The sequence below is a fragment of the Danio rerio genome, chromosome 16 (assembly GCF_049306965.1).
Source record: "Danio rerio strain Tuebingen ecotype United States chromosome 16, GRCz12tu, whole genome shotgun sequence".
Classification (NCBI taxonomy): Eukaryota; Metazoa; Chordata; class Actinopteri; order Cypriniformes; family Danionidae; genus Danio; species Danio rerio.
The window spans coordinates 40303786-40318882 of NC_133191.1; the positions used below are offsets into that span (position 1 = coordinate 40303786).

The following is a 15097-nucleotide window of genomic DNA, read 5'->3' on the forward strand; positions in this document are numbered from 1 at the left end:
GGTGGGACATAAATGACACTCTGCCAATGCTTTCAGAATTGGCATCAAGGTATCTTTGCATGCAAGCATCATCCACAACCTCAGAGCGTACATTTTCCACTGCTGGGGACATTATCAGCCAGGAGCGGGCTTGTCTGTCTCCTGAAAAAGCAGACATGCTCATTTTTCTGAAGAAAACTGTTGAGTAATTTCAGTTGATCCTAAAAGATTAGTTCACCAAAAAATGAAAATTCTGTCATTAATTACCCTAATGTTGTTCCAAACCCATAAGATCTTTGTTTATCTTCAGAACACAAATAAAGATAATTTGGACTTAATCCAAGAGCTTTCTGATCCTCCCATAGATTTACTGGATAAGCATTTATCAATGCCCAGAAAGGAACCAAAAACATAATGTGGCGAGTAGGGTTGGGCATCGTTTGGGTTTTTTCGATACCGGTGCCTAATCGATACTTTTAAAACGATACCGGTGCCAAAACGGTGCCTGAATCGATACTTTTTAGCCCCAAAATGATAGTGGATGACTCTACAAAATAATTTTATTTGACAAAATATTTTTAAAAATAATTTTAACAGAACAATATGATTACAGTTTAAAGTAAACATAAATTCATACTGTATTACATTAATACATTTCCTTTGATCATTTGTTGGTTAGCATGAATTTAAGATTTGCATTATGAAATTACATTAGCTTACTATTAACCTGTGGGGGCGGGCAGGGGCCACGTACTTTTAGGAGCACATTTTAACATATATATCACAAAATACTTAACATTATTCATAGTCATTTTTGTTCATGCATCACTCTGCAGTCTTCATAAACAAGATAATTAAATAACTTAAACTCAAAATAATCTTCCTTGTTTATTTATTTGACAAGTAACGTTATACGGGTGTTGGAGAACACATTTCTAGCATTCAAGTACATCAAGGCACATTGCTGCACCTGTAAACTTTAACAGGCCTACAGCTGAAGTCGATTTATTTTGCCCTCCCATTCATTTACAATAATGTTTCTGAAAGTGTTTACACTGTTTCCTAAAAAATAATTATTCTGGAGTAATAATAAGTGCTATTTTTTATTGTTTATTTCGTGCATTAATAATGACCTAAACACATTGAATGACAGTAAAAATTTTACTCAATAAATGCGTTAAAAATATCAACTGATTTATATATAGTCATTCAAATGAACTTAAAACGATAAAAAACTGCAACAAACATTTATTTAGGCCCGAACTACAAAACCAAATGTAAAACAATTTTAGTATCAGTTTTGCTTAAGTTGCACGCTAGTGTTGCAGGAGAGGGGAGTGGTCGATTTAAGACTAGCTATTTACGGGAGTTGTAGTCCATAGCGAAGTGTATTGTGGGTAGTGTAGTTCGACACGCATGCTGGATGATGTGAGCTCGCTGTGTGCTGTGCTGTGCTGCTGAAACTGAGGAAGAAAGTTTTACTCGGCTTTGTTTTATGTTCACTCAAGTTATTCCACCCGAGAGCTGTTCATAACTAGATAGAATAGACATAGAGATAGATTGATCTCTGCAGCAGCTGCCGGAGAGCTGCGCGCTGCAGACGCAGCTGGTGTGAAAGGCAAACGGCTGTGTGCTGCTTCTGCTCTCCATACGCGCTGCTCATGCGCTACTTTCGCTTGTGGTGTGAAACAGGCGTAACGTCCTTGCTGCAGCACCAAAATTAGGCACTGAAATTCATACGCTGATTTAATAATGGTACGTATCGGTTACCTAGCAGGTTTCGGTACCCAATCCTAGTGGCGAGTATGCTGATGCCACGTCGCCTTGGTCCCGGATTCACCCCAGCTGTCACTTAATCAGCACGGATCGATCCCAGCTGGAGCTCATCAGCAGACACTCGTATAAGCCATCCCCAAACACAAGGAAGACGAGCTTCATTTCACTCAATAGCCGCGTTTCCACTGTCGGGCTAGTAGCTCATGTCGTAAATATTGACTTCTCATCAATTACAAATTATCAGACCAGAGGTTTTGAATATCAGAAAATAGACTTTATTCTCCATAATAAAGCCGAGAAAGAGCAGAGCAGACCCCAGAGCATTCTGAAGTCTCTGTGTTGCTCCTGTGCAGGCATACTCATCTTACACAGACATATCACTGTATTTTTAACACAGGCTGGCATGTTTGCTGCAAACACTACATACATTTTGTGAAGAGAAAATTAACTGCTTTACACTTAGAAAATACTTCATACAGAGAGAATAAAATCTTCTTCAATCCCTCCTCTTAAGACTTTAGTCTTAATATTATTGTCTTTTAACCCCAAAGTGCAATTTCATAATCCAGTTCTCTTAATTACCTCTATCTAGTGACTGATATTAGCCACATAGCTGTTATCAATTGACTAGATTATGCCACTGTACTTTGACAGAAGTCCAGCCAAACATCTCCCCTTTCTTTTTTGATTTGAAGGAAGTAAAAGACTGTACTCTCTTTTTCTCTTAACACATCAAAGACAACAATGTTTTAAGCATAAGTATTCAGTTGGTTCAGTGCTAGCTGCTAGTTTTCACACTCATGTAGAATATACTGAAGTGATATTATATATAGGTACCATGAAAGCAATATGCAAACAAAATCAATATGCAAATGTAAAAAGCATCAAATGTTGATCTTGATCTTTCCTCATCCTTGTTTCTCTTCTTCTGAGCTATCAGCATCTTCACTTGACTTTAATAGATGTTAATGGAGATGTGTGGTTGAGAGTCTGAGTTCTGGAATCTGCAGTTGTGCATTCATCATCCCTTGATTTGTGGCACTTCTGTATGTGGTATTCAGGCACATTATCAGAATCACTCTTTTCTTTGCTCTGATAAACTCTTGCTTCCACACGTGGCACTTAGTAGTTTAGAGCTTTGGAATATTCAGGCTCCTCTGTTTCCAGTCAGCTTTTCTTTTGCTGGAGTTGTTCCCTTTCGCTCCTTTGAGGCATTGGTACCTCATCAATGGCATCCCCTTTGGCAGCTGTTGGATTTGCCCTCATCCAGATATGGTCCTTTCCTCCTGAGCTCTCCAGAGCATCCACAGATAGACTCGATCAGCTGGACCAATTGGACCTTATATCTCTGCTCTCTCACATGGCTCCTTTCTGGTTTCCTGCACAGATATCGCTTTGCACATGGCAATTATTTGTTTCTTCATAAAAGTCCCTACTATATTAGACATCTTTGCAAACCATTCCAAGAGGTTATGTGCATGGTTATATGTGAGATTATATGCCAGGTTTTATGCAAAGTTTCATGTGGTTTCTTGCAAGGGTCATGCGGTTTCTTGCAAGGTTTCTTTCAAGGGTCGACCCAATAGCAGTTCATGCGATGCGGTGTTAGATGCTTGTTTCTGTCAGTTTCCATGCCATCACTCACCAATGCTCTTGTTAACACATTAATCCCATTAAGTTTATTATTTTCAAATATTTCATTGAGCGTTGGTCTTGATGGATCATCTTCATCTCTTTCAGCCATTTCTGGTAATTGAGCATAATACAATTATTCTCTCTGTTGCTTTATTCATAATTTTTCATACTTCTTTAGATGTTTTTATTTATTGATCATTCATTAACTTCATGAATGCAAACCCATTATGAACTTATTTCTGAAGGCATTTCAAAATTTAGGAAAGACTTCTCTTGTCACAGATGTAATAACTGTTCCTGCTTCATAATTTGCTTCTAGTATTACTCCAATCATCTACTCATCATAGTTTCTTAACAGTGCTTGTTTACAGAATAATTCTCTATCTAGTCAACACCAAAAACAGTCATCATCTCACTGTTTGGAGTAATGGTCTCCAGTCAAGTCTTTTTATTGAACTAGAGCTCTGTGAAGCTGTAGATAATTCAATCATCCACATATTGTGACAGTGTCCATACTATGATCTTCTCCCTTATTATAACCCTTTATGCATTCTGGTGTATACAGTATATGCTATTCACCAAGCTACACAAGTACAAACAAGTTTCTACCCTCCTCTGGTAGTTACCTAAAATAAACTCAATAGAAACCAAACCACTTGAAATATTTACCATCCAAAAGAACATATCTTTACATACAATATTAACTTCAGCTGGAAAATCTTTTCTTATTGATTTTCTTAAATCATAACCTAAACATTAAGCCTCTTTTATCTGTCTTAATTAACCATTTATTTTAACTATCAAATTAACTTCAATTAAATATTATTAGTTACTTATAATTTATTACTACTTTAAATTTAAATAGAAATGTCTAGGACAGATTGCATATTACATTATCTAGATGTTTCTATTAGTGCTCCTATTTTTACACAAACTTTTCAATAGTGTTTAATACCTATTTCAGCATTTAGTGGTTTTCTTTATGGGCAAATCTACATCTGATTTAATTTTAACCCTGACTATGCTGGCTGATTTTATCTGCATCTCAGTCCTGTAATGACAATCATTTAGTTGGAATTTGACACTTCTTTCTTTTACTAATCAATTTTCAGAGCTATATATTAATTCCTTTTTCGTCCTAATTTATGGTACTGTCTTTTGGCTAACATTTATTTCTTAAGGCATTCTCATTAAACTAGTTGTTCATACAATTTTGATGCACTTTTTTATCAGCCGACTAAAACTTACTGTATGTTTTGTAAATTTCTCTTTGCTCTGTTTAACTATTATTCCTTAATATTTTTTTTCAAATTATTTTTCACATATGTTTTCATGTGAAACAATATCTTTTTCTTAAACACTTTTCTCTTTCAATTTTTCTTATAGTAATTTAGAACTGTTACTTTTTGACCTTATCATGTCCTATGAATTCATTAAAATTGTTGTTTCAATCTTCTCTTTAACTATAAATAATTTTTCTAGATTTGAATTTTTCCAGTTTTCAATATCCAATCTTGATTTAGGTCATTCACAATAATATTATGCTTAGATATTATTGCCTTATCAAAAGCTTTTTCTTTTTCTTTAGTTAGTCTGCTGCATTGTAATTTATCATTCTATGTTTAAGGAACTTTATGATTAAACCAATTGAAACTTAAACCTAAATTATTTAACATTCATCATACTATATTATTTAACAATACACATTTAAAGTTTCATCTTAAAATGTAGCTTTTTCAGTCCTCAGTAAATCCTGAGTATGCAGTGCCTGCATCACTGCTGTAGCATGTCACAAGTGTCAACAGCCATTTTGCTCATTGTGTTTTTCAAACACCTTTCCATTTGCCAGTGTACTCAGAGATGTCTGGTAGGTACAAGACTACAGTCCCCCAAAGTTCATCCCTATGTCCTCTTAATTAATATATATAGAATTTAGCTCATGAATTAATAAAATATATATATATATATATTTTTTTTTTCCATTTTTTCAATTATCAAATAAAGACTCCTTTTGTAGTTTAACAACTTATTTTCTTATTTAATTTCTCAATCATTTTTATCATATGTAAATATGCTTAATTTTCTATTTGTTAAATGTTCTTATAATTAATTTCTTTGGCTTCAGATTGTGCTTCACTTATTTTTCCTAATCTTATTCTAGTGTTTCCTCACTAGTTACATTACATCTTACACTATTTTAATTTCTCTAACATTTCCATACCTGTTTTAATTCAACAGTACTATATGGTGGCCTAATGTCTAATATACCTGTTCAAAATCCTTACTGCAATAGCTTCAAGTTCATAGTACTATTTTAACTCCCCATGTTTGTTTACTTTAAGCATTTTTCCTATCTGAAATGCAATTTTTAATTCTCAATTACCTTTTAAGTACATAAAATATTAACTATATAATTTTTGAACTCACTATTATGTTCTTTCATTTCTCCTCAGTGTCTATGCTTTACATCTGACTCACTGCTTTTACTACAAATAGCTGTTGGCTCAGATGACAGCCTGTAGCTGACTTTAAAACAGATGACAACAGTCAACTTACTCCACAACAATTTTTTATTGCACTTAAACATAATTTTATCTTTTAAAGCCAAATCTTGTTTTCTTCAAAATGTTGCTGTTTTTTCTAATTTTTATCTTATATTACTTTATAATATATATTTTTAAACATCTTCTCTTTTAATTCTATTAAACAATGTTTGGACTTCTTTTTTCTCCATTTTCCTATGCTTCTTTTCCTTTTCAAAAATTAGCATTTTTGTCTCTTAGATTTTCCTAATTCATTTTTTTAAGCTTATTTTCCTTAAACATTTGATCATTAACTCTTCAATTAATCAATATTCATTAAAGTTTTTTCTTCTAATTCTTTATTTACTCAAATTATTAACTTATCTTTTTTTTTACTGATTTAGTAAATTTATTTCCTGATCAATATAACTATTAATCTCCATATGTAATTATTTCCATGCTTCAATTTTTTTATTTCTTAATATTTATTAGTATAGCTTCTAGTTGCATTTTTATTAACACTTTTTATTTATTAAATCTTATTCTATCATGTATATTTTCTTATTTCATTTATCTTATTACATTACTTTATATTTCTATTTATTTAATACCTTATAATATATCTTTACTCTTTAGCTTCTATCTGTCCTGTGAAACTTTTGTTCTTAAAATAGACAGATTCTTACCACTCCTGAAGCAGACCTTCTTCCAGACTGTCGACATGTCAGGAATTTCAGTCCCCTCTCTGCCTATAGTTCATACTTAAAAACACTTCAAACACACAGAGATTATTCAGAAAAATGTTTAACTCGTATATTCTTGTTTTTTAGTCTGTGTCTTTCAAATGCAATATGATCTCAATTAATTTTATGAGGCTTAAACCTCCTCTGTATCACAATCTCTTCCCTCAACTGCATCACTCTCTATCTTATTGTTCATAAAATCACACAACATATGCAGTCCTTCTTTTATATTATAATATAAAACGATAATTCTTTTAAACTCACTCTTATTGCAAACATACTTCTAAACACAATCATACTTCTCACTCGTCCTAACCTCATCTCTTACACTGTGTAACCTGAACCTCACCTCTATTCTAGTCTCTCTAGATCAGGGGTCGGCAACCCGCGGCTCTAGAGCCGCATGCGGCTCTTTAGCGCTGCCCTAGTGGCTCCCTGGAACTTTTTCAAAAAATGTTTGAAAATGGAAAACGATGAGGGAGGAAAATATATTTTTTGTTTTAATATGGTTTCTATAGGAGGACAAACAATCTTAACGTTTTCCGATGCTGTAAAAGTGTGTAGAATATTTAATTTCAACATTTCTGTCAACGAAGATTTGCGTCATAGCCTGCGACACACGTTTCTATCAGCAGGGCGGGATGCCAGGCAGGTAGCTGTTGTAAACAAACCGGCGGCTGTGTGATGAGCCATGGAGTGCAAGCTGTCTTTGCCAAAGAGGTACAGCGGGGCACGCTTTCTCATTTTCCCTCCCTGAGAGAATTCTAAGAAGCCCATCCCGATCACTCACTCAACGGTGATTATTTACAAGGTGCGATCGTTGATATGCAAACCCCTAACCCCAACCGTCATTGGGGGAAAAGCAAATCGTGCTAAATTGTACGAATTAGATCGTACGAATTCATACGAATTAGCCACTAAATGAAAAAGTTACGAATTGCCGTGAGATTGTGTTGGTTGAGCACATTCCCAGGAATGACTCGAGCTGATCTTGAAATGGAAATGGCAGACTGCGTTTTATTGCACTGTTTGTTGCCCAGATAAGGGGCACGTTGTGCACGTTAATTTTGATGTTGTTTTTTGGAATCCTCAAAATAAAAAAAAAACATTAAAAAATTTAATTTTTTTTCTTTATTTCTTTATTGCATTTCTTTAATTTCTTAAAAGCAAAACATAATGCAATAATATTGTAATGAAGTTAAACTTGAACATTAAACATAATTCATTAATATTGTAATGAAGTTAAACTTGAACATTAAACATAATTCATTAATATTGTAATGAAGTTAAACTTGAACATTAAACATAATTTATTAATATTGTAATGAAGTTAAACTTGAACATTAAACATAATTCATTAATATTGTAATGAAGTTAAACTTGAACATTAAACATAATTCATTAATATTGTAATGAAGTTAAACTTGATAATTAATCATAATGCATTTATATTGTAATGAAGTTAAACATGATCATTAAACAATTCATTAATATTGTAATGAAGTTAAACTTGAACATTAAACATAATTCATTAATATACTGTAATTAAGTTAAACTTGAGACGGCATTGTACAACAGAGTAGTCACGTGGCGCGTCATTCTCTACAGGATGCACTGCAGGGAAATGAACATTTAATCATGAAGGCTCAGTATGTATTTGTAGCCAACGAAGTCATTTTTATAGTAGGCTAATATAGCTAATATAAATACATACAGCATGTGTTGCCATCATTATAAGGCTTATATAAGGCTTTTAATTTTTTGCGGCTCCAGACATATTTGTTTTTGTTTTTTTTGGTCCAATATGGCTCTTTCAACATTTTGGGTTGCCGACCCCTGCTCTAGATCAAAGGTGATAGCTTCTAAGCACCCCAGCAACACAGACAAATACACAAATACTTACAATTACATAAATACACCTCACTCCTCTTGAGTGACCTGTCCGAGCAGCCTCTAACCTTAGAGCTATAACCACAGAATTCTCCACTACACTCCTCTTGAGTGACCTGTTACTTCTGCTCCCGTCTTTACTGTTCTTCAGTAAAAATAGCATTTCACAGGATTCTTGCCTTTTTTCCCCCAGCCTCCTGAATAATAATATTTATTATTATTAAAACAGAACGGGTACTCCGAGGTCTTTGCGCGCTTCTCTCTACTTTATTAATCTGCTTTAATCTCTTAACTGTCACCACACTTTAAGAACTTCCTTTTAAAACTTAAAAATGCTCTAGGCATAATCTTCATCATTAAAAAATTTCCCAAACATGAGTAACAGTTACTAGTTAACGTTTATCCTATCCGTCAAGGCCCTCTTAGGAAAACACAGATCATTTGCATGCAAATTGTTATTTTCTTCTGGTATTCAAAACCCCATTGTTTTCCTTTTATATCTTTACTTTTACTTTTTTAGTTTTACTTGTAGTTCTTTATAGCTGGAGAAACAGTTCAAGTGACTTTTTACCGTTACAAGCAGGTCCTTGGTAGAAAAAACACAAACGTATAAGCGAAAATTGCTTACCGTTTTTAATCGTGGCCACATATTTGTGTTTTTCCTCCAAGCCTCAGCATGTCCAGTGTCACCCGTCTATCTCTTTCCAGCCGCACGTGCGGGCGCCATTTGTCGTAAATATTGACTTCTCATCAATTACAAATTATCAGACCAGAGGTTTTGAATATCAGAAAATAGACTTTATTCTCCATAATAAAGCCGAGAAAGAGCAGAGCAGACCCCAGAGCATTCTGAAGTCTCTCCTGGACACCTTCCAAAGTCTCTCCTGCTCCTTCTCCTTTATTTATGTTTTTGACACACCCCTATGTGTCTCTTTTTAACTTTTGACCATTTTTGAATAGGTTTTCTAGTCTAAGGGGTCCTGCTATTCTTGGCTCTCAGCCCACTAGCTCATGTCAACAGAGATGTTACAGGTCTATGTCAGCAAAGTATAGATGCAACTTATGCAAAGGAACTAAGTGTTTACATACATTGTTATGATAGGATAATAACTTGATAATATGTTACTCATTCTAACTTCTGACACATATAGCTTCATACAAGTATTTAACATAAATAATCAGTGCTTTACATATTCAGTTATTCTACACAATCAGTCACTCAGCCTTCTCCTAGTGTTGCTCCTGTGCAGGCATACTCATCTTACACAGACATATCACTGTATTTTTAACACAGGCTGGCATGTTTGCTGCAAACACTACATACATTTTGTGAAGAGAAAATTAACTGCTTTACACTTAGAAAATACTTCATACAGAGAGAATAAAATCTTCTTCACTCACAGCGCGTCACGCAAACACCGCCCACAGAACGTCCCCGAATCAAACGTCACACAACCCGCCCACTTCAGTGGGAATCAGGACAGGCAGATAAAGCACACCATAGAATCATCACGAAACGAAACCATTAAAATGAAGACAACCGAAACAAACAAATGACACGTTACTGTACAGCATTACATGAAATGTCTATACGCACAGACCTGTGTATTTCCATTCATTACATTTTAGTCGCCGACCGACTGTTGGCATTGTGCATCGAGTGCTCTCGCCACTAACGGAGGGACCCAACACAGAGAGCGCACACATCCATAATATAAAGCCACAGAAATTCTCGTTTATAACTCGATATGGCATGTATTTTATAACATCCTCGTTTTGATAGACATCGTGTTAAGTGTTTCCGGCACAAGAGCGAGTAGCCTAATAAAATATAGCCATATTTGTTGCGCTCGGCAGCTATTCACTAAAGCTCTTCATTTAAAGTTTCATTTATAAATTTAACCACATCATATAAAAACATAAACAGTTGTTTGAGGATAAAGAACACATTTTGTGTTTGGACTTTCCCCCGATGCGTTTAAAGCAGCGAGCGCTGCGCAGGACTGAGTGACAGAAAAAAAGGTAGGAAAGATTCTGCTTTCACTCACCCAAATGATGCTCTGTTTGCGCGATTTGATTAATATCATCGCAACCAAATACTTTATAAATAACATTTCAAACCTTCTCCGGTGTTAATTGTTTTTAGAAAATATCGAAAATCTTTATTTTCAGACAGGTCTTTGTAAAATGAAAGTTAGGATATAAGTGGCTTTAAAACGGTTTGATTTATGTATTGTATATAGGCTACCTACATATAGCTAGCTTTTGTTTATTTTAAATTGGTTTATTTATTTAATACGATTTATATATATATATATATATATATATATATATATATATATATATATATATATATATATATATATATATATATATATATCCGATATTTGTAATTCTTTAAATTATATTTCAATATAGCTTAGGCTATTTTATCTAGATATGACACTATATTGTTTAAAGTCTATGAAAGTGGGCATGTAATTTGTTAAGTTTTATGTCTTTCTGTTGTATTTATATTGTGTATTATCTCCAAAATAAATACAGAAAAAAGCCGCTCGCGGCATAACAGAGCTGTGAAGGAGCGCTCTTGCCCGGTCTCACACACACATACAGGCATTTAAACGCGCACAAACAAACATTTTACCCTTGACAAAAACTCTGGAAAACCTTTACTGTCTGCTGTGTCTTTAATATGGTGTAAAGATTATTATGCGTTATTGAAACATAAAGGAGAACGCAGCAAAGAACGTCACTATAAATTTAAACTACTTTATTATTTTATGCAGCAGCCTTACATTTAAAAGGGAAACATAAGGGTGATCATACGCAAAAAGACCCCAGACTATAGGGCTAGATGTTTTCTTTCCCTTATTTCTTTATTTGTTTGGCGCATGTGCTCATGTGCAACCAGAAAACTGCCCGCCTCTCCTTTCACTCCGCCCGAAGCCCCAGCTGGCCCTCCTTGGCCCAAGGTATTTGGCGGGCCTAATAAGGCCGGCCGCTGGCCCCAAGAAAGCCCCGCTTTGGCCCGATTAGGCCCCGGAAATGACAGTGGAAACGCGACTGGTCTTGGCTCGCTCGCTTTAGGCGCGATAGTGGAAACGCAGCTAATGACTCCCTGTGCTAATGTCTGTGTCTCTCTGTCTCTCCTCTCTAGCAGACTCCAGCAGTTGACCGATCCTTCACCAGAACTCTCACTCAACCTCACATTCTCCCTGGAGCACCAGAGCACCTATCCACTGAAGAGCACCATATTCATCTCATTTCACGTACTTCACTATATAAATAAATCACCCTCCGGAGACCTGTTTGTAACACCAACGCTTTGTGTATGTGTTTTTCCTCTGACTCGCCACAATAGTCAAAATAAGTTCATGTGGCATAAGTTGTTCAATTATAATTATATGAAGCTAAACAAAAATAACTTTATTCAACAATTTATCTATGGGAGGATTAGAAAGCTCTTGGATTAAATGCAAAATATCTTCATTTGTAGATAATTAATGACAGAATTTCAGTTTTTGGGTGAACTAAACCTTTAAGCAGCTGTAAGCCTCACAAATACGTAAAATTAATTGACTGAAAACTGCTTGAACTTTATTAAAACTGTTTGCACTAATATATTGTGTTAACTACACAGAGGCATGCAGCAGTGGCAACGTCAAAAGAAAGCTTCCCCTAAATCGAGACTAAAGGTTACTTTCTTTGGGGAAGCAGGCACAGACTCTGGTGCCCTACGCAAAGACAGTAGCTAACAGGTCATAATAATTTCGAAGAGGAATTTCAGATCAGATTTCTTTAATTACAACGTCATTTCTGTTGTGCAGTAATGTTAGCAGAGATCGAAGACCGATTGTTCATCTGTGGTGCAGACAAAAGAGGAAAGAGTCCCCTCTACAGCATTAACAGCGTAGGTCAGAATTACTTCAGGTGTGCAGTTTTGATTACAGGTTGTGAATCACATGTATTACTGTTGAACTGTTGATGTCACATGCACTAATTTACAGATATTCTTATTTACCTTTCGGGACCTTGAACATGACAGAAGAAGGTGAGGGAACAGACCCCGAAATGCAGACGAGCTAAAGGCCGATATCAAAGCAACTTGGGCTACAATAGAACCTCAACTTTGTCGAAGGCCGATCGCCTCCATATTGAGGACATAATACAGTACATTAACACATTTTTCAGAAGGCCAGCGTGTGTTTAAGAACTGTTTTATTGGTCAAATGAAATATGCTAATTTTGTGAAATACTGGATTTGAGTTTTTTCATGTTTATCCATAATCATTTAAATTGAAACAAAGGATTGAAATACTTCATTTTGTGTGTTGTGAACTAATAACACATAAGTTAAACTTTTTAAAACAAATTATTCCAATTTTTTTGGCACATACCTGTAGCCTGACCTGTCACCTAAAACGTTTTTGCCATGGCAAACCCTACCAGGAGCATCAGCCCCCAAAAACATAGCTGTAGGATCACTCAGGCAGTGTTTCAGACACAATTTTCTTATTGCTCCCTAATCTCAAAATCTGCAAGAGTAGAGTGATTTGACGCGACCGGCATTTTTAAAAGTAAAATCGAATAGGAAGAAAATGGGAAGAAATCCAGAAGTATTGCTTGGAGTTACTAGGAACGTTGTGCACTTGGCTGTATATCTTATCAGGGAAGAGAACGTGACACAAATTTATCATTTCACTGCCTTCTGAGTGACCCAAAGGTCCGTTCTGAATGAACAGTGAAAATAAAAAGGGATGTCAGAGCTCATTTTCAGCTAAGTTAAGGAAAATGGCACTAGTTAGCTAACCTTTCCCAAACACATTTTAGATGCCATTTATCAAACTCGAGTTAATAAAACAGAAATGACTGGCCGTGAAGGTCATCAGTTCACCCACCGCTGTTTACTGAGTGCAAACACAGATGAGGGATCCACTTGATGACTCGAATGATCTTCGTGGCTGCTTCACGCTTCAGTGTTCGTGTGTCTGGGCCCTGTCATACACCCGGTTTAAGGTGTGATGCAACTGTTGTTTGCTAGTTTCAGCTGGACATTTTGACGTTTTGCAGCACGCTGTTTAAATAGCAAATACATTTGCGTACTGCTCTAAAAAAGGAGGTGTGCTGAGGCGCATTGTTGGCACTTTGCTATTTTGAGGAACTAAACTGTTCAATAGACCAGCTGAGAGGAGGTCTAAAGTCCAGCGCAGAGCGAGTCAGTTGTGCGTATTGCTTAAACATTGCTTAATACACACAGGATGTGCAGCAATTCGCAAATATCTTTACCAATATTATTTATTATATGCAGATTATATTTGTTTTATTAAAAACCAGCTTCGATTTGCCCACCTGTCAACTCACCGGGTTACATAGGCTGAAGCAGGCAAGCCCCCACAGTGTTTACCTGCTGCCATGAACTGAAGTCTAGGAGTTCTTGAGTGTGTTACTCTTAAAGAGACTGTGATGTTGTTTGATGCCTAATCTGCTTTTAATGGGTTACATTAAACTCACTGAATGATGATGTTTACACACTATTTCTGCATTTTGAAATATCAGCAACAGCTTGAGGTTTGTGTTGTCAATGCAATGTTTACAGTTCTGGTCTTATACTTCTGGGTTTCTTCCCACTGCAGCCTCGCTTTGGTTCTTCAAAATGGTGACTGCGTGAAATAAGCGTATGGCAAAAATCGTATTAGCAGTGTGGTGCAAAATGTCTTTATTTATAGTGCCCTGACCTTTTAATAGCAGGGGAACTGCTATAGAATGTCTCGTACCATCACAACGGTCAAGTATGTTTGACATGCTTTTCTCTCTATTTGCCACTTGCTTTTCTTTTCTTTTGCTGCCTGCTGTTCATTCAATCAACAAATTGCAACCAGTCAAGCACCAAAATCAACTTTCACTTCAAGTTGAGCGAAACCCTCTTTCGCTTGTATGAAACGCGCACTGTCATTGGACAGAAAGAAAACCACAGCTGATTAAAGCGGGAGTTTGAAGATCAGCAAAGTGACTCAGATGACAGGGACTCATTAGCTTTAGCTGATTTCTGTTGTAGAATTTCTCATCTGGGTTATCACTGTCTGTAGAGAAACGTTTTGCAGTTGAGGGGTGACGTTACTGCTGTCTGAATGTCCATCATCATCAGTCAGTCAAGTAGTCTTTATACATTTCCCGAAGGCGATTTGGTTGCAGCATACACGCATGTCACACATAATACTCAAAGCACATAATACAATACAAAATTCTACCCTAAATTCAAAAACGTTACAGCTGAGGGGATGAATGAAAGTTTAAACTGATTTGTTTTACTAATAGGAGTTCTGTATCGATTACTTAAAGGGAGAAGATAAAACTCGTGGTGCATGAACAAACATGCATGGCCCGAGGGGTCCATTCCTCCTCCTCATCTTCCCTTAACTGCGCTATGGCACTTTAATTGCCGACTATTATTATGTTTATGACATTTTAACGACACTTTTTTTCTATTTTTCCCCCCTCTTTTGTTTTTGACACCTAAAAATACACAGACATTGTTGATAGTTCACCGGTTAG

The 15097-nt window shown here is 35.8% G+C and overlaps 2 protein-coding genes across 9 annotated transcripts in view; one reads left to right on the plus strand and one right to left on the minus strand.

Moving 5' to 3' along the window:
* LOC141378256 (serine/threonine-protein kinase pim-2-like) overlaps positions 1-15097 on the minus strand; it is an 83144-nt gene that overhangs the window by 42016 nt on the left and 26031 nt on the right. The window lies entirely within an intron of this gene.
* The window catches only part of LOC141378253 (uncharacterized), a 62941-nt gene that overhangs the window by 35298 nt on the left and 12546 nt on the right, over positions 1-15097 (plus strand). Inside the window, exons 13-14 of one of the 3 annotated variants that reach the window (XM_073926319.1) lie at positions 12186-12303; positions 12373-12459. In XM_073926319.1, the coding sequence (XP_073782420.1) occupies positions 12375-12459 (85 nt within the window). In that variant the 5' untranslated portion in view covers positions 12186-12303; positions 12373-12374. Of the gene's footprint in view, positions 1-11702; positions 11875-12185; positions 12460-15097 lie in introns of those variants that run through there. The other 2 variants (XM_073926320.1, XM_073926322.1) reach the window with 2 other exon arrangements.